This window comes from Plenodomus lingam (genome assembly GCF_022343315.1).
Source record: "Plenodomus lingam strain CAN1 chromosome Unknown contig_6, whole genome shotgun sequence".
NCBI lineage: Eukaryota > Fungi > Ascomycota > Dothideomycetes > Pleosporales > Leptosphaeriaceae > Plenodomus > Plenodomus lingam.
The window spans coordinates 911,359-933,954 of NW_027093966.1; the positions used below are offsets into that span (position 1 = coordinate 911,359).

General features: G+C 47.5%; 6 protein-coding genes across 6 annotated transcripts; 2 read left to right on the forward strand and 4 right to left on the reverse strand.

The window, feature by feature from the left end:
- Positions 1-336: 336 nt before the first annotated feature.
- Positions 337-4,341, reverse strand: IAQ61_009551 (uncharacterized protein; the record flags this gene model as incomplete). Its single annotated transcript, XM_003838321.2, has 3 exons — positions 337-378; positions 465-4,243; positions 4,311-4,341. The coding sequence occupies 3 exons, from the start codon at positions 4,339-4,341 to the stop codon at positions 337-339; spliced, it is 3,852 nt and encodes a 1,283-aa protein (XP_003838369.2).
- Positions 4,342-4,747: 406 nt separating this feature from the next.
- IAQ61_009552 (uncharacterized protein) lies at positions 4,748-7,168 on the forward strand. The gene is made up of 2 exons (XM_003838322.2): positions 4,748-6,215; positions 6,260-7,168. The coding sequence occupies exons 1-2, from the start codon at positions 5,239-5,241 to the stop codon at positions 6,930-6,932; spliced, it is 1,650 nt and encodes a 549-aa protein (XP_003838370.2). The 5' UTR covers positions 4,748-5,238; the 3' UTR covers positions 6,933-7,168.
- Positions 7,169-7,523: 355 nt separating this feature from the next.
- Positions 7,524-9,720, reverse strand: IAQ61_009553 (uncharacterized protein; the record flags this gene model as incomplete). Its single annotated transcript, XM_003838323.2, has 4 exons — positions 7,524-8,391; positions 8,478-9,088; positions 9,179-9,405; positions 9,573-9,720. 4 exons carry the CDS (start codon positions 9,718-9,720, stop codon positions 7,524-7,526), a joined length of 1,854 nt encoding a protein of 617 aa, XP_003838371.2.
- A 584-nt stretch (positions 9,721-10,304) lies between these two features.
- On the reverse strand, positions 10,305-12,859 carry IAQ61_009554 (uncharacterized protein; the record flags this gene model as incomplete). Its single annotated transcript, XM_003838324.2, has 3 exons — positions 10,305-11,483; positions 11,540-12,673; positions 12,794-12,859. 3 exons carry the CDS (start codon positions 12,857-12,859, stop codon positions 10,305-10,307), a joined length of 2,379 nt encoding a protein of 792 aa, XP_003838372.2.
- An 804-nt stretch (positions 12,860-13,663) lies between these two features.
- Positions 13,664-15,295, reverse strand: IAQ61_009555 (uncharacterized protein; the record flags this gene model as incomplete). Its single annotated transcript, XM_066098433.1, has 4 exons — positions 13,664-13,744; positions 13,836-14,041; positions 14,224-14,283; positions 15,247-15,295. The coding sequence occupies 4 exons, from the start codon at positions 15,293-15,295 to the stop codon at positions 13,664-13,666; spliced, it is 396 nt and encodes a 131-aa protein (XP_065951592.1).
- Positions 15,296-16,406: 1,111 nt separating this feature from the next.
- Positions 16,407-17,555, forward strand: IAQ61_009556 (uncharacterized protein; the record flags this gene model as incomplete). Its single annotated transcript, XM_003838325.1, has 1 exon — positions 16,407-17,555. The coding sequence occupies one exon, from the start codon at positions 16,407-16,409 to the stop codon at positions 17,553-17,555; it is 1,149 nt and encodes a 382-aa protein (XP_003838373.1).
- Positions 17,556-22,596: the final 5,041 nt, after the last annotated feature.

Here is a 22,596-nt window from a genome sequence, read left to right on the forward strand (position 1 = left end):
TGCAGTACCCCCACTATCCCGCCGTATTCACCCCGACATACCCAAACCCAACCCTAACCCTATTAGGAAGGTGCTTAAGCATCTCCAGCTTAATAATCGTCTACCCGGAAGCAGACTGCGAGTTTCAAACGCCTGGTCCCAGCGGGTTCGGGTCGCTGATTCTCCGGTCGGGTCGGGTAGCGTGTGTGTACAAAACTGTGTGGTGAGTAGGATAGGCAAGTTGTGAGATTTCATATTCTAGAGTAGCATGGTGTATGATGTGGGTAGTGGGGCAAAGGCAAAGGGAAAGAGATGCGTTTTTAGATACTATTCACAGATACGATAGTGTCGGGTATTCTAGGCTGCGGCGGTGGGGGCGACGGGTGCGTATTTGCGGAGCTGTGGTATGGGGTGTTAGTGTGTGTATTGGATGATGGATGGGATATGGATAGGATGGGATAGGATGAAAAAAAAAGAACACTCACATCCAAACTAAAATACTTGCTCGTCTTCTCACTCCCCTGATCCTGCATAACCCCAACCAACGTCTCGCTCTCCTGAAAGAACCCAGCCTTCAAACTAATCACAATAAACTGCATCCCGGGACTCGCATGCTCGCGCACATAATTCGCCACCCGCGCAACATTGACATTATCGAGCGCGGCATCGACCTCGTCGAGCACAAAGAACGGACTGGGTTGGTAGCTGTGAATGGCAAACAGCAGGGCAAGCGCCGCAATCGTCTTCTCGCCGCCAGACAGGTGTTCCATGTCGCGGAAGCGCTTGAGCGGCGGCATGGCGTGGTATTTGAGGCCTTCGAGGTATGGCTCCGTGCTGTCTTCCATATCGAGGTAGGCTTGGCCGCCGAGGGGGAATTGCGGGGATTTGGTCAGGTCTTTGTAGGTGCCGCCAATGTTCTCCGAAATGTGGTTGTACGCTTTCATGAAGAGGTCATACCGTTTTTGCTTTACTTCTTCAAATGCCTTCTTGGCCGCCCCGGCGCGCTTGCGGGTTTCGGCGAAAGCTTCGTCGACGGCTTTGAGGCGCGCTTCGGTGGCAATGAGGCGCTCGGCTGCGCGCATGTTGGGCGTTGCTTTGGCAATGTCGGTTTCTAGCCGGGTGATGTGGTCGGTCAGTTTGGCTTCTGCGGCCTTGAGGCGGGTGCCGAGTTGGGATTGGAGGCTGTCGGAAGGGTCGTCTTCGCTTTCGAGAATGTCGAGGATTTCGGTGCGGAGGTCTTCCTCTAGCTCTTCAAAGTCGACTTCGATGCCGTAGTCGTCTACCTGGGCGGTCTGAATCTGCGTGGAATCTGGGTCTTCGTCCACGTCCATGGCATCCGCATCCGGCTGCGGCATATCTGTGATGGGGAGTGATGTGAGAGAATTCGAGTCTTCCGTCAGAGGTATGGCAATCTCATTGACTCTGCACTCCTTTAGGACATTGTATCGGTTCGTTGCGCAGGTCTTGATCTTGGCATCCTCTTCGTTGACTTCTTTGAGAACGTGCTTGACCTTTTCGTTGCGCTGGTCCAGGGCCCGTCGCGCCTCCTTGACAGCCGCCGCTCGTTCAGAGAGTTTCTTCTCTAGCTGTTGTCGCTCTTCTTGTAGCTTCTCCAGCTCGGCTTGAAGCACATCGCTGGCCTCTTGCAACTCAGTCCGCTTGCTTTCGAGCTCAGCAATGTCTGCACTCTTGCGCTTGATCTCGTCTTCGGCATTCTTCAGTCGCGCCTCGATGCCTTCGTATGATGACTGGAGTTGTTTCATCATGAATTGGAGTCTGCTTCGCTGCGTGGTAAACTCCAGACGCTCTTCGGCAGCCTTCTGCTGGGCACTTCCTTGTTGCGACTCATAGTCTCGAATCGAATCGTAACCCAGGCGCTGGCAGAATGCTGCAAAAATCTGATCACTGACTTGGTTGACCGCATCTTGATAACGCCGCAGTTCCTCTTCTCGATTCCGCAACCGCTGTGCCTGCTGTTCGTAGTTGGGTCGCACGCCCCTCAGCTCGTTCTTGCGGTGCGCCAGGTCCTTCTTCACACTCTCAATATTGCGAGCCAAAGCTTTGGATTCGTCCTTTGCACGCGCAATCTGGTCCTCGAGGTCTGCAAGTTCCACTTCCAGGTTCAGCTCCTCTTGTTGCCGGTCTGATTTTGGCAGCTCCTTCAACTCTTTTTGGTACCTGTTGACCTGGTCTACCAGAGTTTGGTAAGCTCGCTCATCCCAGGCCTGCTCACTCAAGTCGTCGTCGCGGTCGAGCTCTCCACCCGTCTGCGTTCCCCCTTTGCCAATCACTCGACCGTCCAAGGTGACCGCCTTGGCTTCAACACGCTTCTCGTACCTCAATTCCTTTGCAATCTTTTCAGAATCACATATGATCGTGCTTGCACATGCAGCGCTCATTGCACGCTCGTGCTTGGGATCAAACTTGATGCAATCAATAGCCAGTCGCACGCCCTTGTGTGCACCCTTTAGTTGGGGATCGATAGTCCTGATTTGTATAGAGTCAAGAGGGTTGAACGCCATGATGCCAATTCGTTCTTGTTTGAGATAGTCAATGCACGCCTTGGCAGTTGCTTCTGTGTCGACAATGACCGTCTCCATCTGCGCTCCAAGCACGCGCCCTATGGCTTTGCGATACTTTTGTTGTATTGGCGTGATCAAGTCCTTGTATCGGCCGTGCACCTTTTCCGATCCAAGTCGGGTCTTCAAGCGCTCAACTGTCCTGCGGGCTTCCTGTTGCTTCTTTGACTCACGACGCGAGCCCTCCATGATGTTGAGTGCCTGCAAAGCCGCCTGCAGCAGCTGATTCTTTTCCTCGTATTGCATTCGGATCTGCCTCGTCTCGGCTCTGAGAGTGTCCAACTGTTGCTGCTTCTTGGCTCTGGATTTCTCCAACTCCTTGATGTCAGTCTTTGATTCTTGCTGGCGCAACTCCAGTTGTGTGATTTCCGCACTGAGCTTCTCCACGGCCTTTTCATGGCTCTCGACACTCTGCTGAAGATTGCGAACGTGGTCCCTGTCCGTATCGACTTCACGCTTCAGCCGGTCGATTTGCATCTGATCACTATGCGTTCGCTTGGTGACATCGCTACGCAGCTCGTTGTATTCTTGAATGTCCTGCTCAGAGAGCTCACGGCCTTGACGCTGGGCCGCAGCCTTGAAGTCATCCTCCCACTTCTTCTCGGCCTTGTGCACCTGGTCAATGTTCCTTTGGCATCTCTCGACCTGCTCTTTCTCGGCGTCGCGTTGTTTTCGGAGCGTCTCCATCTTGCTTTCGTACCTTCGGCATGCCTCGTTGGATAGACGAATCTTCTCCTCAATGGGGGCCAGCTCGTTGGAGGCATCTTCAATCTCCTTTTCCTTTTCCTTGATGCTACGATCGGTCTTTGCAAGGTCGCGCTTGACCTTGGCCTCGGCTTGACGCTCTGCTTCGTGCCTCTTGTGGTATTTTTCTACACTGCGCTTGTGTTCCTTGAGCTCCTCTTGGTGGCTGGCAATCTTATTGCGCGCCCTTTCCATCGTCTGTTGGTAGAGGAAGAGCTTCCAGAGGGTCTTGGTGACAACGGCCTCGTCACGCTCGGCCAGCTTCTTCTCGTGCTCGTCGGCCTCTGCCTTTTGCTCCTGATAGGTCTTGAGCTCGCCGTTGATGCCACGGCGCTCATGGAGGTGCTTGGCATTGTCTTCGGTTGCGTCCAAGGACTCGGCCTTTAAGCGCTCGTAGTCGGCTGCGTACTCCAAGCTGCCGGAGATGCGCTCAATCTGCTCAGTCAGCTTCTTGGGGGCCATGGTCGCGATTTTCTCGACGTCGCCCTGAAAGACGAGGAAGTTGCGGGCCTTGACGAGGATGCTATGTTCCTCGAGCGCCTCGTTGTACTGCTTCTGGGTGACTTGACGGCCATTGATGCGGTACTCGCTGGCGCCGGCACGGGTGATGTCGCGCTGCCACTCGTGCGTCTGCTCAGCATCGTCCTCGAAGACGGCCTTGACCCAGGCGGTCTGGGGGTCGTTGCGCTGGGTACTGGCCTGCGACTCGCCATTGTCCTGTGTGCCCCCGTTGGCGTCGCCGTTGGTCGCGCGCTCAATGACCCTGCCGCGGTAGACCATGTCCTTGAGCTTGTCGGAGCGCAGTGTTGCCGACTTGACGCCCAGGACGAAGGAGATGGCGTCCATGCTGTTGGACTTGCCGGCGCCATTGGGGCCGATGATGGAGGTGAAGTACGAGTCGCCGAAGAGGAGGGTGTGCCGGCCGCTATACGACTTGAAGTCTGCGCATGTTGGTTAGCAGGGCCATTGTGATGGTTGCAGAATGGCACCAGGACAAGCAAGCCTTACTGCAGAGCTCTAGGCGCACGAGTTTGCCCATGATGGCGGTGGGATGGCGCGACGACAGGTATTAGCGGGCGCATGCGCAGCGATTGGGAGGGGATGGGGCTCGGAGGTTGTGCAGGTGGAGGGTGAGTGCTGGTAGGGTTGATGATAGGTGTGTGTGTGTGTGTGTGTGTGTGTGTGTGTGTGTGTGTGTGTGTGTTTTGGCTGGCTGGTTGAGCTGGAGAACGCGCAATCACGAAATGACGCGGGGAAGCAGCGGAGAAAGCTGAAGCTCACGGTGACACGGATTCGTCGCGTCGCGCGTTGGACACATTGGTCTGCAGAGGGCGGAGGGGAGCGGTGAAAGGGCCAGCCGTAGTTAGCGTGGACAGGGGCCAGGCCAGGCATCACGGGTCCACAGTGACGAAAGCCACAGGTGGAAGCCCTCACCTCACCACACCGTCTGTCCGTCTGTCCGTCCGTCTGTCCGTCTGTCTGTCTTGTCTGTCTCACTCTGCTCATCTTACTCTATACACACCAAAGAGAAAAAACAAAGTCCTCGGTCGCTTGTTTCTTTGGTTCATCACCGCAAGTCTTTTCCTTGCAGTACATATTACCCTCCCTCTCCATCACACACTCTTCTCGTGACTTTCTCCGACAACCGTAGAAACACCCTCTCGGCCTGCACTATGACGCGGTGAGCTTGCCAATCACCAGCTGCCATTCACCCACGAACTTCTTCTTGTCGCCCACAACAACCCTCGCCCACTGCTGGACCACGCAGCCCACCGTCTTTCGGTGTCATGAGAGCAGATAGACAAACAGGGTCTGGTGATTAGATTGTCTCCAGCAGGGGAAACTACCAAGACTACCAAGCCATCACTGTGTACGCCCCTTCTTCATTACTTACATCCACATCTCTCCTCGTGAACCGCCATGGACGGTCGCCAGGATGCCCTCAACCACCACCACGCAGCAGCTAACAGAAACAATGACGACAGGCTCTCCCCAACGCCATACAAAACGAACCCTCCATCGCCGCACGCCCTCTAGCCTCGACATTGTCCACGAAGAGCTGCCCGTCATGGCCTCGCAGCACACGGGCGATGTGCCCAAATCGCACTCAGAGCCATCACTGGCAGTACCTGGCCTCTCTGCTCAGCCACTACCAGGCGACTCTACACAAGCTGGCTCTACACTCCTCGATGACCCCGTCACATCCTCGACCTACCCAACACCGTCCACACCCGGCCTCTCGCGCTCCGCTTCCTTCTCCAACAGCTCCCTCCACGATGAATCCGACTTTGAAGATGCCTCCTTCTTCCCACCGGTGGAGAAGCTGACCATGTTTGATTTTGTCGAGAATCTGGCCCTGTCACAGCGCATCGAGAAGATCCAGAGCTCCATCGCTTCGCAGACCGAGAGGCTCAAGACCCAGGCCAGGAATCGCGGCATCACGCGCGATCGCGTGGTGGAGGAATGGCGTCGTCGTGTCCCTACCGAAGGCGAACAGCTCGAAAAGTACAAGAAGCGCATGCGACACTCGGTCGACCGGTTCAACAGACGATGGAACGAGTCTCTCACAGTAACAGTCCGGGAGAAGGCTTCCTTTATTGCTGCGACCATGAACATCTTCGTCTCTGGATACCTGGTCGGCTCACATCCAGACCTGTTCCCACACTGGTACACTGCCCAGCTACTCTACTTCATGCCCCTTCGCTTCATCACCTACCACAAAAAGGGCTACCACTACTTCCTGGCCGACCTGTGCTATTTTGTCAACATCCTGTTGGTGCTGAGTGTCTGGGTCTTTCCCCAATCCAAGCGTCTGTTCATTGCCACCTACTGCCTCGCCATGGGGAACAACGCCGTCGCCATCATCATGTGGCGGAACTCGCTCGTCTTCCACTCCATGGACAAAGTAGTCAGGTGAGTGCTCCCTACCCTTTGACAATGCCATGCTAATCCTCTAGCCTCTTTATCCACATCATGCCATGTGTAACACTACACTGTCTCACCCACCTGCTCCCATCAGCATATCAAAAACAAAGGTATCCTGCCATTTACGATATTCGTCACTCTGACCCATCCTCGCCTCACCATTATGGCCTTGGCCAGATGATGCTATGGGCTACACTACCCTACGCTCTCTGGCAGTTGGCCTACCACTTCATGATCACCGTCCGTCGTCGTGATAAGATCGCGGCTGGACGACCTACCAGCTTTACCTGGCTGCGCAAATCCTACGCAAAGACCTGGATTGGCAAGATTGTCCTTTCCCTACCAGAGTTCCTTCAGGAGCCTGCCTTCATGTTCATCCAGTACTCGTATGCAGTCCTCACTATGCTCCCCTGCCCGGTCTGGTTCTGGTACCGCTGGCCTTCGGGCATCTTCCTCAGCATAGTCTTCATCTGGAGCGTTTACAATGGCGCAACATACTACATTGATGTCTTTGGCAACAGATTCCAAAAGGAGCTCGAGGCACTCAAGAAGGATATAGCGAAGTGGCAGGCCTCGCCAGAGGGAGGTTTCACGCCTTTTACCCCCAATGAGGCTGGTGTGGAGAAGCAGCTGGGCTATATTCCTCCTCTTGAGGGTAGCTCGAGTGTAAAGCCTGCCGACGGTGAAATCAGAGAGCGCAAATGATACTGTGATTGCACGTATAGAGGGGAATTCATCACGACTATGTTGGGAGGTGCAACGGTTGTTTCATGCTCAGAGCGGCTATTTGTCTTTTTTTTTTCTTTTGGCTCTCTCTGGGGTTTTCTTTTATTATTAACAACATTTGCATCGCCAACGTTTCTATCATGTCTAGAACAGATACCCCAAACCCCACACCCTTGCCATCACTTAGTCAATTATAATACCATGTTGCCATTCCATTCAAGATTCCTGCCCCTCTTGCTTTATAGTGTTGAATATTGGATATACCGCTGGTACCGTTGGATCTGGGGAGATGTGCATTAGAGGTACCGCTCAGGGTGTATAGGGCCGCTCGTTTGAATGTGAATGCTAATGTAGATGGGAAGAGTCATGGGATCATACCAAGACCGTAGTGGTGGTGACGAAAGTGAGTATGCCATCGGACCATTGTTGAAAGCAAAGATTTGATAGAAGCAATTACTCGATACACCTTATACCCTCCAACCAACCCCCTTTCCCCCTAAAAACTCATAACCTAAGCATCAACACCACCAATTACAAATACAGAAATACAGCAAACCTAAACCCCCCCCCTTACACCTCCCTCCTCCCCGCATCCACAGGATACTTGTACACCACCTCATCCCCCTCAATCCCATTCTCATCCCTCCAATGCTGGCGATCCACAACGCCAACCCCAGGCCCACGATACACACTACCATACCAACCACTCGCCCAATCGCTGCCAACACCCTCCCTGGAACGCTTATCCCTCGTCACCCGGCGCCGATACCACTTCCCATACGCAAGCAAATAGTACAAGCGGAAACACAGCAGGGCGAAACGATCGCGCTCCAGGTCCTCGGGGTACTGGGCGCCGAGATCGACGGCGGCAGCAATGCCGCTCATGACGGCGACTTCGTGGGCGTTGAGCAGGGTCCAAGCAGCTGCGAAGCGCGTGTGGCGACGGCCTTGGAGCCACATGATCCAGGGTACGACGAAGGCATAGTGTGTCCAGGAGTGGCAGAGCTGGTGCCACCAGTCGGTGCGAATGATTTTTGAACTGTCGATTTCATCGATGCTCCAGAGGTGGCCGTCGCGTGCTTTGTTGAGGTAGATTGTCTGGAAGACGTGTGCGTCAAAGGGGACCTCGGGTGGGAATTGGGACTGATAGTTTGTGCAGTCAAAGGACATTTCGAGTTTTGTGGCGTCAGCGGCGTACATTTTGATGTAGTACATTGGTTTGAAGTTTTTGGCGGCAAAGGCGAGGCGAGAGGTTTGTGGGGTCGAGGAGAGGGTTTGGGTGGCGAGGCTGGGGGTGTAGAAGTTTTCGTAGTGGCGCTGCATGTAGGCCGAGTCGTGGTGGGTGATGGTGACGTCGTCGGAGAATTTGCAGGTGGAGAGGATGCGGCGCTCGCGGAGGGTGGAGGTTTTCTTGAGCAAGCGGTTTGCGGTGTCGGCGCTGGGGAGAGGGGGATTTGTTAGTGTTGTGTTTGGGAATGAGGAAAGATTGTACGCGTGTGTGTATGAATACGTGGAATAACTTACAGGACGCAGAGGACCAGTTCATCATAGTGTTCTTCCTTCCCCGCGGCGTTCTTATCCGCATTATTCTCGTCGTCGTAGGGAACCCAGGCTGAATTGGGATTATGTCCATCCTTGACTGGCGTCCGCTTGATGAGCTTGACAACCACACCCTTTTTGTCCCTGCTGACCACCTCTGTGATTTCCGTGCTCAATCTCACATTGACCCCCCTCTTCACCAGATCCCGCCTCCACGTCTCGTAGAATTCGCTGAATCGCGGGAACACGACCATGGGTGGCATATTGCTCACAATGCTCTTCTTGTCCGGCGGATACCACATGCCATACGTCGGGCTTGTGCAAAGTCGCTCGAGGATAATGGATGGCACATTGGGCGTCTCGTTGCCTGTACCCAGGAACAAAGCAATCATGGGCATGGCTACCGTGTTTGTGAACTCATCGCTGAAGAAGAAGAGTTTGAAGAGGATTTTGATGGGTATCAGGGCGAAGAAGAGTTCGAACCAGCGCACGACTTTGAGCATGAAGTTGAACTTGCGGATTTCTTTTTGGTGCCGGGCAAGGATTTCGGTGGGAAAGACGTTTGTCCAGAAGGTGGTGTCTTTGCCGAAAGAGACCTGGGTTTTGTGCGTCAAAATTCTTCCTGTTCTTCTTCTTTCAGGGAAGATTCATCATGATGTCCAAGATTGGACGCAATTCCAACGTACCTGCAAATCCACAGGATCAGCATGATGACCCTGTCTCGCAAACATTGTCAACGTGTGATGGAAGATATAACTTCCACCCTGAACACCCTGATTCAGCCAACTCGCCCCATGCCGCTCCTTGTCAATATCGATAGAAAACGCCTGTCCGCCGCAGTAATCAACCGCATCGATGAGCGTGACATCGAACTTATCAGGGTGTTCGGAGAGGTGATGGGCGCAGGACATGCCTGGTAGGGTTCGGAGTTAGTATTTTCTTGTTTGCTCGCGTCGTTGTTGGGATATACCCAGCACCAGCGCCAGAATGCCAACTCCTGTAGAAAACTACCACTTGGTGACCATTATACAAATATACAAACGTCGGAAATTCGACTGGCATAATAGAATATGAACGTACCTGCAGCACCCGCCCCAACCACAAGGACCCTCTTCTTGCCCTCTCTCATCCCTCCAGCCATTTTCCTCGTCGTATCCGCAACGTCAACGGTTGTCACTGGCAGAATCGGCTGTGTCTCTGTCCCAGTCTCACTAGCAGCACTGCGCATTTATCAATTGCTCAAGGCCTCAGTCCTCAGATACGTTCCAGTAAAAAAACAATGCTGGACAAAAAAGCGCCCAGAAAGAGGAGATTTCAGATAACATCTTTAAGTTTTTATCCACCTGGACTCAAACAACGAACGACCGCGGCTGGCGCTGACGTTATGCGGTCATGGAGTTGCTGGGAGCGGTTTAGTTGCCGCTGGGATGGCGGGCGTGGGGCTTGGGGTGATCGGGCGGCGCGATCTCGCTAATCGGGGGGAGTGGAGCAGTAAGGGGGGAGGAGGATTGTGACGTCATGGATTCTGGGGGGAGAGCGAGGGGGTGTAGGTGTGAGGGGGGTGAAAGGACGGTCGGATTAGTACAGTGGTGGATGATGATGGCGATTGGACTTTGTATAAAAATGTTTGGAGTAGTATTTGCTTAGGAGGAGTGGGTTGGACTGCAAGTGATGAACACGCTGTGCAGTCACGTGATACCCAGTTTTGTGGTGTACCTGAGCGTATCTGAATGCTAGAGCATACCGACATGGCATATGCAAGTCCCAACTCGCGCGGGATCGTCTTCGAAAATCCTCGTTTGACAGGCCGTATCAGCGCGGTAGGACCTTAGTAGCATGCATTCCTCGCAATGCCTTTGCCGTCCAATCGTCCACCTCGCCCGCCATGGGATGCGTCTCAAAGTACACATACGGCTGTCCACTGCTCGCAGGCCGACTCCCCATTGCTGACGATGGCACAGATCTCGTCGCCGGAGGCAAGTTGAAAAAATCGGTGCCGAGATTAGTCGTCGCGTTTGCGAACCAGTCTTCCTGGACATCTGACATCTCTGCAGGATCGTTCATCGCCGCGCCGATTGCTGACACGACTGGAGATGAGTGCTGTGGCGTTTGTAGTGATATTTCGGGGTCCTCGTCGGTCACACCTGTGATGCTAGCGAATTGAATGGCGATCTGGCTGAGGATCTTATATGTCGGGGCTGGCTTCCTCATTCCTTTGACGTAACCAAGCACCGCGCGTACCGTCTCCTTGCGCTCTGCATCTTTTGCAGAATCAAATTGTTGTTTAGGCCGTGCGAGAAAGTCCGCACATACAATCAAGACGGAATAGAAGACGAAGAAGAGGTCCAGCCACGAGTAGCCCATCATCCCAAGGTGTGCACCGGCCATGATGCAGTTGAGACTTTGATGTGCAGAATCCACGCAATCTTCACTCATCATAAGAGTACGTTGCCATTCTTCGATGGGCGGGGGAGCTCTGGACTCGAGATAGCATATATTTCGTTCGACCTTTTGGATGAGAAAGCCGCGGGAGACGATGCAGCGCGTGTAGAAGTAGTAGATGTGTAGCAGCAAGATTCGGGCTCGCTGATCAGGTGGTCCTGGTCCAAATGCCAGCGTCAAGGGCGTGGGTATGGATGCAAAAACGGCGTCGCATTCGTGGAGAAGTCGTTCAGCCACACCCAGCGATGGTGAGCGTTCTTCGGCTGACACGCCGTCGAAATACGCTCGCTGCCGAATGCTGTAGGACATTCGGATCAGTCTGAACATCGTGGTCATGAACTCGGCAGACATGGTATTTTGCTCCAACATGGGTGCATCGGGGACTTGCATTGCTAGTTCGCTGTCGTCGATGACCGTTGGGCGGCCCATGATGCTACACATGATCTTCTCAAATGTATATATCGACCAGAAGACTTGGCGACGTGTATTTCGTTCAATTGAGTCATAATCCAGGTTCGGGCCATCTCGATGCAGTCCCATAGTAATAGCCTTTCTGTTGTGTTAGCTTCTCGGTCAATCCTACTGAATATGCAAACTACTCTTACCATCCGAGCAGCAAGTCCAATAAGCAACCAACTACTGCTCTTCTGGCCCATGGTATGGTAATGCATGTTCAGCAACACGAGTGCCTGCACGTTGACCAGGGACGTATTCAATAACAGCTGTCGAAGGTAGCCCTTGGCAAAGCCCACATACTTTAGCCTCAGCTTATAGGCTTGCTCTGGATCATGTTCCTGTAATTGCTCGCATCCAAAAGAAAACACCAGTGCTAGTGCTACTAGCCATCCAATGTCCGCACAGTCCTTGAGCCGCTCAGTTTTCCGTGAGTAGGTGGCTTCGAGGCGGAATTGAAACATGCTCCGGTGGAATAAGGGGAGATAGACGTGTATGTGGTCAAAGTAGGCACCCACCAGTGCATCTGCGAGGGAGCGAGAGGGTAGCAAATCACCGATAATGTCAGGGTTTGGACTGCCCTCTCGATGTTCCCATTGATGGCCTGTCTGTTCCATCTGGGTACGTGAGCGCTTACGGCCACTGCGGTCTTGGTTGGACTCGTCCCGGAGAGTGCATAGATACTTTTCGTCTGATGGAATTATGTTGCTACGATGGGTTAAACGTTCTGGTCCGCATTGTGGGTCGAATTGGGCCGGAAATGATGCTGGAAATTGAGGTAGGGATACACCAGTGATGACTCTGTAGCGGACAACCAGCATTCGGATAGTCGTAGCAAGGCGAAAACTACTCGATGGTCCAAAATAGTGGTAGACACCATCTCGAGTTGGTAGCAGGTCCTCTGTATATCGCGTTGGTTTTTGGGATTCAGAAGAGGACCTAGTGTGAGGGCCTCTTGAAAATAATGCAGTTGAAGTGTTGACATGATGCACAGCCTCCCTGGCACTGTGTGAGGCCGAATTCTGCGGTTGGACTCCTTTTGAACTCGTGCTTGGACGTGAGTGTTGGTCATCCTGCAATGGCGCTTGTGGTTGTTGATTTTCGCCATTACTGAATATATCTGCTGGTGTGTAATCGTCCGGTGCAGGCATCTGAATGTGCCTCGCCGCCGCAATCTTGAATAGGACATGCACATTCTGTGTATTTTCCTGCGGGAAGAGGCCCTTGACCAATGACTCGAGGGCTCTGTATCGCAGGCTCAACGTCTCTACACTTCCATACACCCTCTGTTTGCGGGGAAGCTTCGATTCACACTGTACTCCACTGGCCTTGCAATCTGCACATGGCTCCTCTGGATGTTCGCGCATACATCTGGCGCGTCGAAGTTTGCAACGATCACAACTTACGAGTGCGCGTTTGCGCGGCGCGGCCGCTGCGGCATTGTCTGACTTCTCACGCCGCTCAGTGTTCATGCCTGCTGTACATGGAAGGCTGGTCGGCCGGATGAGCCGTTCCGGTGAGGTTTGAGTTCGGCGGATGCGCTTGTTGCTTGTAGAGGCTTACCGGTATGCCCAAGGCAACGGAGGTTGGCAGGGAGCGGGCCTTCTAAGTTATCCGTGGACTCCCCTGCCCTCGGCCGTCTCGGCATGTCATTCTTGTTACTGAATACAGCCAGCGGAGCTTGCTCCGTCCAACCCAGTGAAGAGAGACGCCAGACACCTGTGCATCGCCATCATCATTTTCCACACCCTCAACAGCCACAGCGCTAGACATGCTTTCCAGTCCATCCCTGAATATTGATGTATACTGTCAGGTAGACACACGTATCCAACTTGTATCCTCTTCCTTGTGCAAATTGCCCAAAGGATATAGGTAGACCTTGAATTTCCATGAGATTCCCGCGATGCATCGTCCAGAGCTGCCTTGTAATGACCACACTATCAACACGAAGTTGTGGTGAGACATGAAAACACACCAAATAGACCAGATTCTATCCACAACGACTAACTTGTACCTGTAATAGGGAAGCGTCTGCTGCCCCTCCTGTTCCTCGTCCCTTTCCTCAGGCACTTGCAACTGCACTGTGTCTTCTGTCCCAAAGCCTGACAGCGGATTCTGCTCATTAAAACAAGAAAGGAATACTCCAGGAAATCCAGAAGGCAGAGCAAAGCCGTCTAGTATATCGAGATCATAATTCATAAACGTGTCAAGTCAAGGACCACCAGAGGGTGAAGTGAACGAGCCATCTTCTCAGAAAGGGAACGGGTTCACCGGGTTCAATGTCGGTGTTGAAGGGCACCTTGCGCACTTTCCTTGACATGGAGACGTCCATCCTCCTGCAAAGGATCAAAAATGTCCTGGCCGTTTGGTTAGCTTAAAGATCTCGGGCCTGCATTATGTATATGGTGTGGGCACGCGCTGAGTCAAGTACAAGCACTGAGGACTCACAAGGTTCGTAGTAGCGATCATCTTCTTAAGTAAGTCGAAGGCGATCAAGTATGCGCGCCTTGCAACATCATTAGACACTCCAGTCGCTCGCAGCCATCGTATGAGCTCCTTGAGCAGTGGCACGATTTCCTGCCGGTCTTCGGGAAAATGCCTGCCCCTCAAAAGCGTTTCCAGAAGTAAAACGGCAATGGTTTGCATGGTATTGTCTACCATACTCCAATTACGAAGGGTTCTTGAGACCTAATGTGTTTGCACGTGAATAGTAGATAAGTCTACTCAAGAAGGCACTCCAGTCAGTTTCGCGTGAGTATGAAGCGTTAGAGAAATACCCACTGGCCTCTGTCATCTGCATGCTATTCGGCAGTAATGAGATATGAGCAGACGGTACCTATAGCGAAGACTAAATTGATGGTGGCTAGCCATAATTTCCGTGGATGGTAAAGGCTGCCTAGGTTTGATTAGCAGATTTCTGTGGTGACCCTGGCTTAATTGTATGTACCCAGTTGAGAGGCTGCGTAATCTAGGATTTCATAACGGGCCATTTTCAGTTCGTACCCAGCATCATAGTTTAGGTAAATGATATTCTCTTGAGATCCCATGTCTTTAGGGTGGTGTCAAACTCACAGCGATAAAATTTCCCCACGAGGACTTTCTTCGCAGGAAATGGAAATGAATGATGACAACTCTCCACGAATGCCTTGACAAGTCTCTCGGCGGTCTGGGAACGAAGGCATTCCCATTGAGTCAGCCCTGAATTCTATCTCCAAAGGCTGCCCGTTCAGGTAGTAGTTGGCCTTGCTTGTATGCATCAAAGGCACCAGATTCGCCCTTTGATAATGTCTCAGCGCGACCAGTCGCTCAGCAGCCGACTTCCCATCTTGCCCTGGGGGTCCGTACCAGCCGTCATTTTTGTCGTTCCCGCCGTCTGTGTGCAGTTTTCGAAGCCATGGAATTTCGAGAGGTTTTCCAACGAACTATGGCAGCGGAATCAGTGACAGAATCTCCCAAAACACGACAAACATGGTATAGCCTTACACCTATGGCAAGTGTCTGTTCATGGAGCATCAAATGTTCATCGACCAGATCCAAATCGCCCGAACTTCCAACTTGTGCGCAGATGTTCGCCTTTGCTGCGTCTTCCCTATTTTCTGCCTTATAAGGTTTGTTTGGTGAGCGTTGCAAATCTGAAGCAGCATCCGCCACATCGGCAGTGATTTATACAGCATTAGATCCTCTTTTTCAGGAATCGGCTGACGGACTACCTTTTGAAAGAAGGTCGTCAAACCTGGCTTGTTCTTCGTCCATTACTTGGATCCGTAAATCTCGAAGAAGGACAATCATATCCAGGCTGTGAGTAGTGGCTCTGAGATTCGTTCAATGATGGGAACTCCTCTGTGATTGAAGGACTGACATCCTGAGCCGATCTTTTCGACTCGAGGTATAGACGCAGGGTGTGGCATTGTCACGACAACTCAGGCATCGCGGGACTCCACTATCGCACTAGAAAGCGGCGGTGCAGAGTCAGTGCATATGGTTGATGCAAACATTTGCATCGATATCTCACTTTGGCTTGAATGGTCACCTTTGAGGTTGAAGCCTCTCAAGGTTCTGAAACAGCCGCAAATGACATGTGAGTTCGGGAGATTTGGATTTGTGAGGAGAGGTGTGCAGACGACGCGTCACAATAGACAGTGTCATCCTGCACGAAGGATCAGGAATAAAGAAGGTGTGGCAAGCCTAAACAGTACATTCGGCTGTAGGAACTGGGCCAAACAGAGTAGAGCTCCCAGTAGGCTCTGGCTGCCAACACAGGCAGGGGGATATGCGACCAAAGTTGTAAAAAAGCTCTCTTCAAGGCGAATCATGGACTGCCGGCCTCAGGGAAGTGCACTTTGAGAAAGCGATTTCAGTTTTAGAAGCAGTGATGTGCCGAGTAGCATTCAGGCCGATACTCGATTGTCAGGTCTGCGAATGAAGTTCGGTTCTGGAAATATATTGCTCGTATGTCGGGAGGCTTGCGCGATTGTTGGGTTTGACAGCCCGATGCCACCATACCGGTAGTTCACAGTTTGGTGTAGTCAATCCATGTATTTGATTGGTTCGGTGAGGTGTGCCATGTAAGATTTCGTCGTTCTCCACATCATAAGGTAAACTGTGCTCGTGCAGGATCAGATTGCGAAGAATTCGAGCCACCAAAATAAGAGGGGAAGAACAAACGGACCTCGGACGGATAGCCCATTGTGATGGTAGTAATCGTAGGGCACAAGTTGTGCCGGTCGCAAGTCGTCTGTGGCCACTCGGAGAAGAAGCAAGGAAAGAATGGGTGTCAAATTGCTCTTTGAGAAGACTATGGCAGTCGTAATCGGCCGGATTTGGTTGACGACCGAGGCAGAAGGGGTTCTGGTCCAGCACCGACTGTAGTCGTCGTTTTTGAGCACTTTACCATGGTAGAATATGTAGTGAGAGGAATGATCACGTGATGTTTCCGATAAACCAGTCTGAGCTACCCCTCCATCCCCTTGCAACCACCAAAGTCCCCCTCCACAACATCTTCACCGTCACAATGTCAACATGGCCGACAAGAATGCACAACAGGCCGAGAGCTATTACTTCACCCACGAGCCGCCTCCAAAGGACCTGAAGACCAACACCACGCTCGCTCGTGAGTTCATTACGCGTCATGCTGACGAGGGCCGGCGCGTTGTGCTTGTAACCTCGGGCGGCACCACTGTACCCTTGGAAACCCAGACAGTCCGCTACATTGATAACTTTTCCGCTGGCACGCGTGGAGCTACAAGCGCCGAGTATTTCCTCGAGAATGGCTATGCAGTCATTTTTTTGCACCGCCAGTTTTCGCTTCTGCCGTTTTCGCGGCACTATTCGCACAACACACGTTCTTTTCTTGATTACATGAAGGAAGAGAATGGCCAGGTTGTTGTCGACGAGCAGCACCAAGATATGATGTTGCGCGTGTTGCGTCAGTACACCAATGTCAAGCGCGAGAACAGGCTTTTGATTCTGTCCTACGTTACCATCACCGAATACCTGTGGAATCTGCGTGAGGTTGCCCAGCTCATGCGCCCTCTGGGGCCAAAAGCCATGTTCTACCTTGCTGCTGCCGTTTCCGACTTCTTCGTACCTCAGGATCGCATGGTCGAACACAAGATTCAGTCCAACGAGGAGTTCTTGCAGTCTGGGCACAATCCAGATGGAGATGTCAATGCGAAGCAACCAGCCGCGCGGACAGAAGGCAGGAGTCTGATCATCGACCTCGAGCCCGTGCCTAAATTTCTTAAGCAGTTGGTGGACGGTTGGGCCCCAGAAGCCATGATCGTCAGCTTCAAGTTAGAGACTGATCCCTCCTTACTGGTCAAAAAGGCCGAGTATGCGTTGAACAAATATTCGCATCACCTCGTTATCGGTAATTTGCTATTAACTCGAAAGTGGGAGGTAGTGTTCGTATCTGCACTTGAGGGCGAGAAGTGGATACGAGTCCCGCGCACTCGTAGAACGAAGAGCTTCTCCGGCCTGCCTTCGCTCGTGGGCGCCGCTGATGCAGCACGCAAAGATGAAATAGAAGCCGATGAATCCATTGCTACAGAGCAAGGTGTACCACAGGGCGAGCCGGCGGTAGAGATTGAGTCCCTGATCATCCCAGAAATCGAATCGATGCATACCAAACTCATTGGCATAGCTCAAGCGAGAGCAGGGAGTTCGTAACATCCATACCATACATACGAGCGCTTCAATATCATTGCCAAGCTATATATCTTTGTCTTTTGGGTGCAAGAGGTACAAATGCTAAACACAGTCTCAGCTATATGACCGACGCCTCGGCGTTGTTGGAACATAGTGCATCTTGACCCACCGACCAGGTCTGAAGAGGAAGTCGAACAGCATTCTATAGAAAAGGGTACCAGTTATCTGTACAATGTTGGAGAGGAAACTACCCAAGCACCTGGTTGCACACCAGGACCTTTGCCACGGTGGTTTGTTTCTTGCAGAACAGGAAATCAGCACATGCTCCAGTGACACGAAAATGAAGATTAGAACGAAACCAGAGAGATAAGGGTGGATCGATAGTGCATCGACAGTGTTGTCGTACTTGGCCATCGCGGATGCCCTGACTGCATCATCATTTGGTACTAGGCTGGTTGACTCAAGTACAGCATGGAAAGCGCACCGTACTGATGTCACACGCATGAAGGACACTACAAATGTGAAATTCCGATGGAGGAAACAGTGTAGAACGAACGATGTACGCTTGTTCTTCTCCCTCGGTCATTGATACACATTGCTTCTGCTATGATTTCACCGTCGCAGTCGATTTGCGCCCAAGCTCACGACTGCAGCAGGCGTTGCGGGGCCGAACGATGCCACAGGATACTACTTCTTATCCAGGCAGTGAACATGATGTGAAAGGTCGTGGTGGCATGTCATATAACCATGGGTTTAGCGTTGGGCGACTTGGGCTTTACTCCGAGTGGTTAGAATATCCCTATAGGTTCAAGTCCACGTCACAGCAGCAAATTTTTATAGTTATATAAACTAGCCTATAGTTAAGTATAAATTAGGGTAATTTAAGCAAGTAAACGTAGTTTTTATTACTATCTTTTTTAAATATATTCTAAACCTATTCTTAATAATATATAGGTGTTCCTAAATACTATACTAGAGTTTAGTATAGTAGTACTAGATAATATATCTAAACTAGATAGTAATATTAGAGATAAATTTAGGCAACTGTATAAAGTGCTAGAGGAGGATAGTAGTAGTAGTGTTAAGGAAGTAAGTAAAAGTAAATAGAACAAGTTTAGAATAGGTTAGTAATATATTATAGGGGTATAATATATACCTTACTTATAGTAATAGTTAAGGACTACTACTTACACTAGTAATTATTAAGCATATAGCTATTCTCCTAGTATACCCTTAATTATATAGCTAAGGGTATAAGTATATAATACTAGTTTAGTAATATAAAGATAGCTCTTACCTAATAAGAGAAGAGGTGCTTGTGCAGGCTATATAGGTAACACATTAAGAACACGTTCTTAAATTATTCTAATTCTAGCAGGTATAATACTTCTGCTAGTCTATCTATCTTAATAGGCCTATAACTTTACTATTCTTTAATAGCTAGCTAGCAAGCTAGTATAAATACTAATACTCTAGGGTAAAAGTGTGTAAGTATCTTAAGAATATATTATAAATATATTCTTATTATATTATTAATAATATATTATATAATTAGATCTAAACCTTAAAAAGTATAGTACCTAAGAAAATTCTACAAAGAGAACTATAAACAAGAAGCTATTATTATAGCCTTATTAAGCGCTTCTCTTTAAGGATTTATAAGGACTACTAGGTGTCTTATTATCCTATAATAAGGACTATAGTAAATTAGGTAGGGAGTAAAACTTAAATATATTTAAAATATATTAATAATAAGTTAGTAAATTATAGAATAGGCTTAACTATATATTAGCTATTAGAACTATAGCCTAATATCTACTACTAGGAAAAAATATTATTTTAGTTAGGTACTACTAGAGGTAGACTCTATATATCTATAAGGTCTTCTAACTAGGGAGATATTAAATCTTTCTAGTAGTCCTGCTTTATATTCTATAGTTAAGCTATAGTTAAGCTAGATAAAGAAGTGTGGTAGGTATATTGTAACCTATTCCTAATATATTCCTAATATATTCTAGGCGTTAATTATCTATAAGGGCAAGGATCTCTATTTAAAATCCTGTGTAAAGTTACCTTTTAAGTAATTATACTAATAGATATAGTAGTAATACCTTTTTTTACTATTATTTCTTTTAGTATATATATATATATACCTCCTCCTCCCTTAACACTATCTAATAGTAATATTAAGGAAGTAGTAAAGGTGTTGTAGCCTATACTTACTCTATAGCTTATATAATATAAGTTATTTATAACCTATTATAAATATATTCCTAACTTATTATAGCCTAGTTCCTAAACTTAACCTAGCTCTAAACCTATCTTTAACTTAAAGGTTTCTATTCTATTAAAGAAATATATATTAGCTTTATAAATAAAGATAAAATCTTATATATTATAAAGCGTAAAAAGCTTCTATAGTTCCTATTTAAGAGTAGCCTTAGAGGAGTATACTATAAGTAGAGGATAAAGTATTAGGATCCTAAAACTATACATAGTATAAGAGAATAGGTTTAGAACATATTACTAACACGTTACTATAGGCGTATATATAGTAAATCTTTATATTAAGCTTAGGTAACTTAATTATTTACCTTTTTAAAGAGTAGGTATTAATTCTATTAGATTAAGATATATTCTAGATAGATATATTATATAAGAGGTTATATAGGGTATAGGTAGAGATTCTAATAGTAATCTTCTACCTATAGGAAAAGAAGCGTATATATTAAGAATAGGTTTATAACACATTTCTAACATATTATAGTTATTACACTTAGCTAAATTATTATAGATAAGGATATAACTAAGATATATTAAGTTGCTATTACTAACTTCTTTTAGAAGTATAAAGCACTTACAAAAAGATAAGTGTTATAGAGGTATATTTACTTATAAGGATTCTATAGGACTACTATTAATATATATAATAAGCAGATAATAGGTAAGTTTTATAGCGCACTGCAACATGTTTGTAACGTGTTTCTAACTTATTTCTAGGACTTAGGCGCTATCTCTAGTTAATTAATCCCTATAAGCGTAACTAGCGCTAGTAACTTTAATCTTGTATAAGATTTTATTAAGTATATCTATAAAGAAGTATTTATAAAGCATATAAAAGAGAGCTAGATAATACTACCTCTTTACGTCTAAGTGAATTACTACAGGTATTAATAGCAAAGGAATACTTTTAGCTTACTAACCTCCTCTTATATAAGTAAACATATTCTAAACCTATTCTAAACGTGTTCCTAACTTATTCTTATATAATTAGAACATAAACCCTCTAAAGATGCCTAAAACTAGGCAATCTATAAGAAAAACCTAGTAATTACTACTAGGATTATGCAATACTATAGTAAAATATTAAAAGAGGTATAGGAAAAACTAGAATCTTATTTAAATATAGCTAAGCAAGTAGGCTAGAAAGGATATAAAACTAGTAAGCATGTAAGTATTCTTAAGGCTACTTAGAAGTAAGTTTACAACCTATTCTTAACCTATTAGAATTATATAAGTAATATTATATAGTGCACACTAGATAGATCTATAGGATATAAAAGAGTTTAAAGCCTAGAGTAAGTTTAGAATACGCTATAACTATAGAACTCCTAATAAGCTTAAGTAAAGGTACCTTAAAAAGCTTTAGAGGGGAGAAAGTAAGTCTTACGCTAGTGTTATACATATTTGCTAATTAAAACGTGTTTAGAATATATTTAGAACGCGTTCTATAATAATAATAATACTCTAGATAATAATAAAGCAAGTCTTACTATATCTAACTTAACTAGATATATCTTAGTCCTAATAAGAAATAAAAGAGCACGCTTAAAAGCCTAAAGCTAGAGGGCAAGTAGTAGAGCGGTATTAGAAAGAAGTTTACTAGCCCCTTTTCTATCTTCTTTACTACTAGGCTCTTCTCCTCTACTAATAGTAACCTAAAGGTATGCTTCGCGAAACACGTTTATAATATATTCCTAACTTATTATTAGTCTATAACTACAAACTTTATAATAAAAGGCTCTTTTTAGTAATTAGGCTCTAAAGGAGAGAAAAGAAAAGCTAGAGGTAGATAAGGAAGAACTTATATAGAAAAAGGCACTATTTAAATTATAAAAGGCATAGTTTAAACTTAAGAAAAAGATAGCTACTTTTTATATAAGGTAGGGTTAGTCTATAAATATAGTAACTAGTTCCTAACTAGTTCTTAATATATTCTAGTCTATTATATAAGTATATATAAGTAGATAAATATATATTCTTTCTTCTTCTCTTTCTTCTTCTTTCTTCTTACACTCTATAAGAACTTTTTATATTTAAAAGTTTAATACTATTTTACTATCTATCTTTCCTAATATTATTAGATATAACTAGTTAATATAGTCTATAAAGATCTTTTAAAGTTAGTATATAATAGAACACGTTAGGAATATGTTATAAACTTATTCTAACACTAAGTAGGATTTATACTAGCAATATATTAAGCTTAAGTTACTTTTATCTAATACTAGGGTATTCTCTCCTGTAATATCCTACCTAAATAATAGGTGTATAGTATTTCCTAGCAAGCTTTTCTACTAGGCTATTTAGGCTAGATTAGGGGTATAGGAACTTTGTAGAGTATATATACATGCAAGTTAGAACACGTTTATAATATATTAATAACTATTTTAGCGTTGCTTCTCTAATAGAGGTAATCTTATCTACTACCTTAAGAGGTATTATCCTAAGGTTTAAATAGCCCTAGTAAACTATAGTAGAACTATAATACAAGGTATTATAGAAGCAAGGATCTTCTATAGGAGCTTAATAGTAAATACTTAAGAATATATTCTAAATATATTAATAATACGTTCTCTACTAGTAGAGTAGACTACACTAAGTGCCTCCTCTAAGGTTTAAGAACCCTCTAAGATAGCTAGTCTATAACAAGAAGTAGTAGCTAGAGTAGAGGCTAAAGAGGAAGTAGAGAGTAAAGAAGAGGAGCAAATAGTTGCTCCCCTTTACACTATAAATAATATTTAGCAAAAGTAGTAAAAAGGAGATATAAGTCTAGTCTCTT

What these genes read in the sequence shown, in the direction of transcription:
- IAQ61_009552 (XM_003838322.2), top strand. Translation starts at nt 5,239, where the DNA reads ATGCCCTCAACCACCACCACGCAGCAGCTAACAGAAACAATGACGACA. An exon ending in TCCATGGACAAAGTAGTCAG is followed by an intron (nt 6,216 to 6,259) that starts GTGAGTGCTCCC and finishes CTAATCCTCTAG; the next exon opens with CCTCTTTATCCACATCATGC.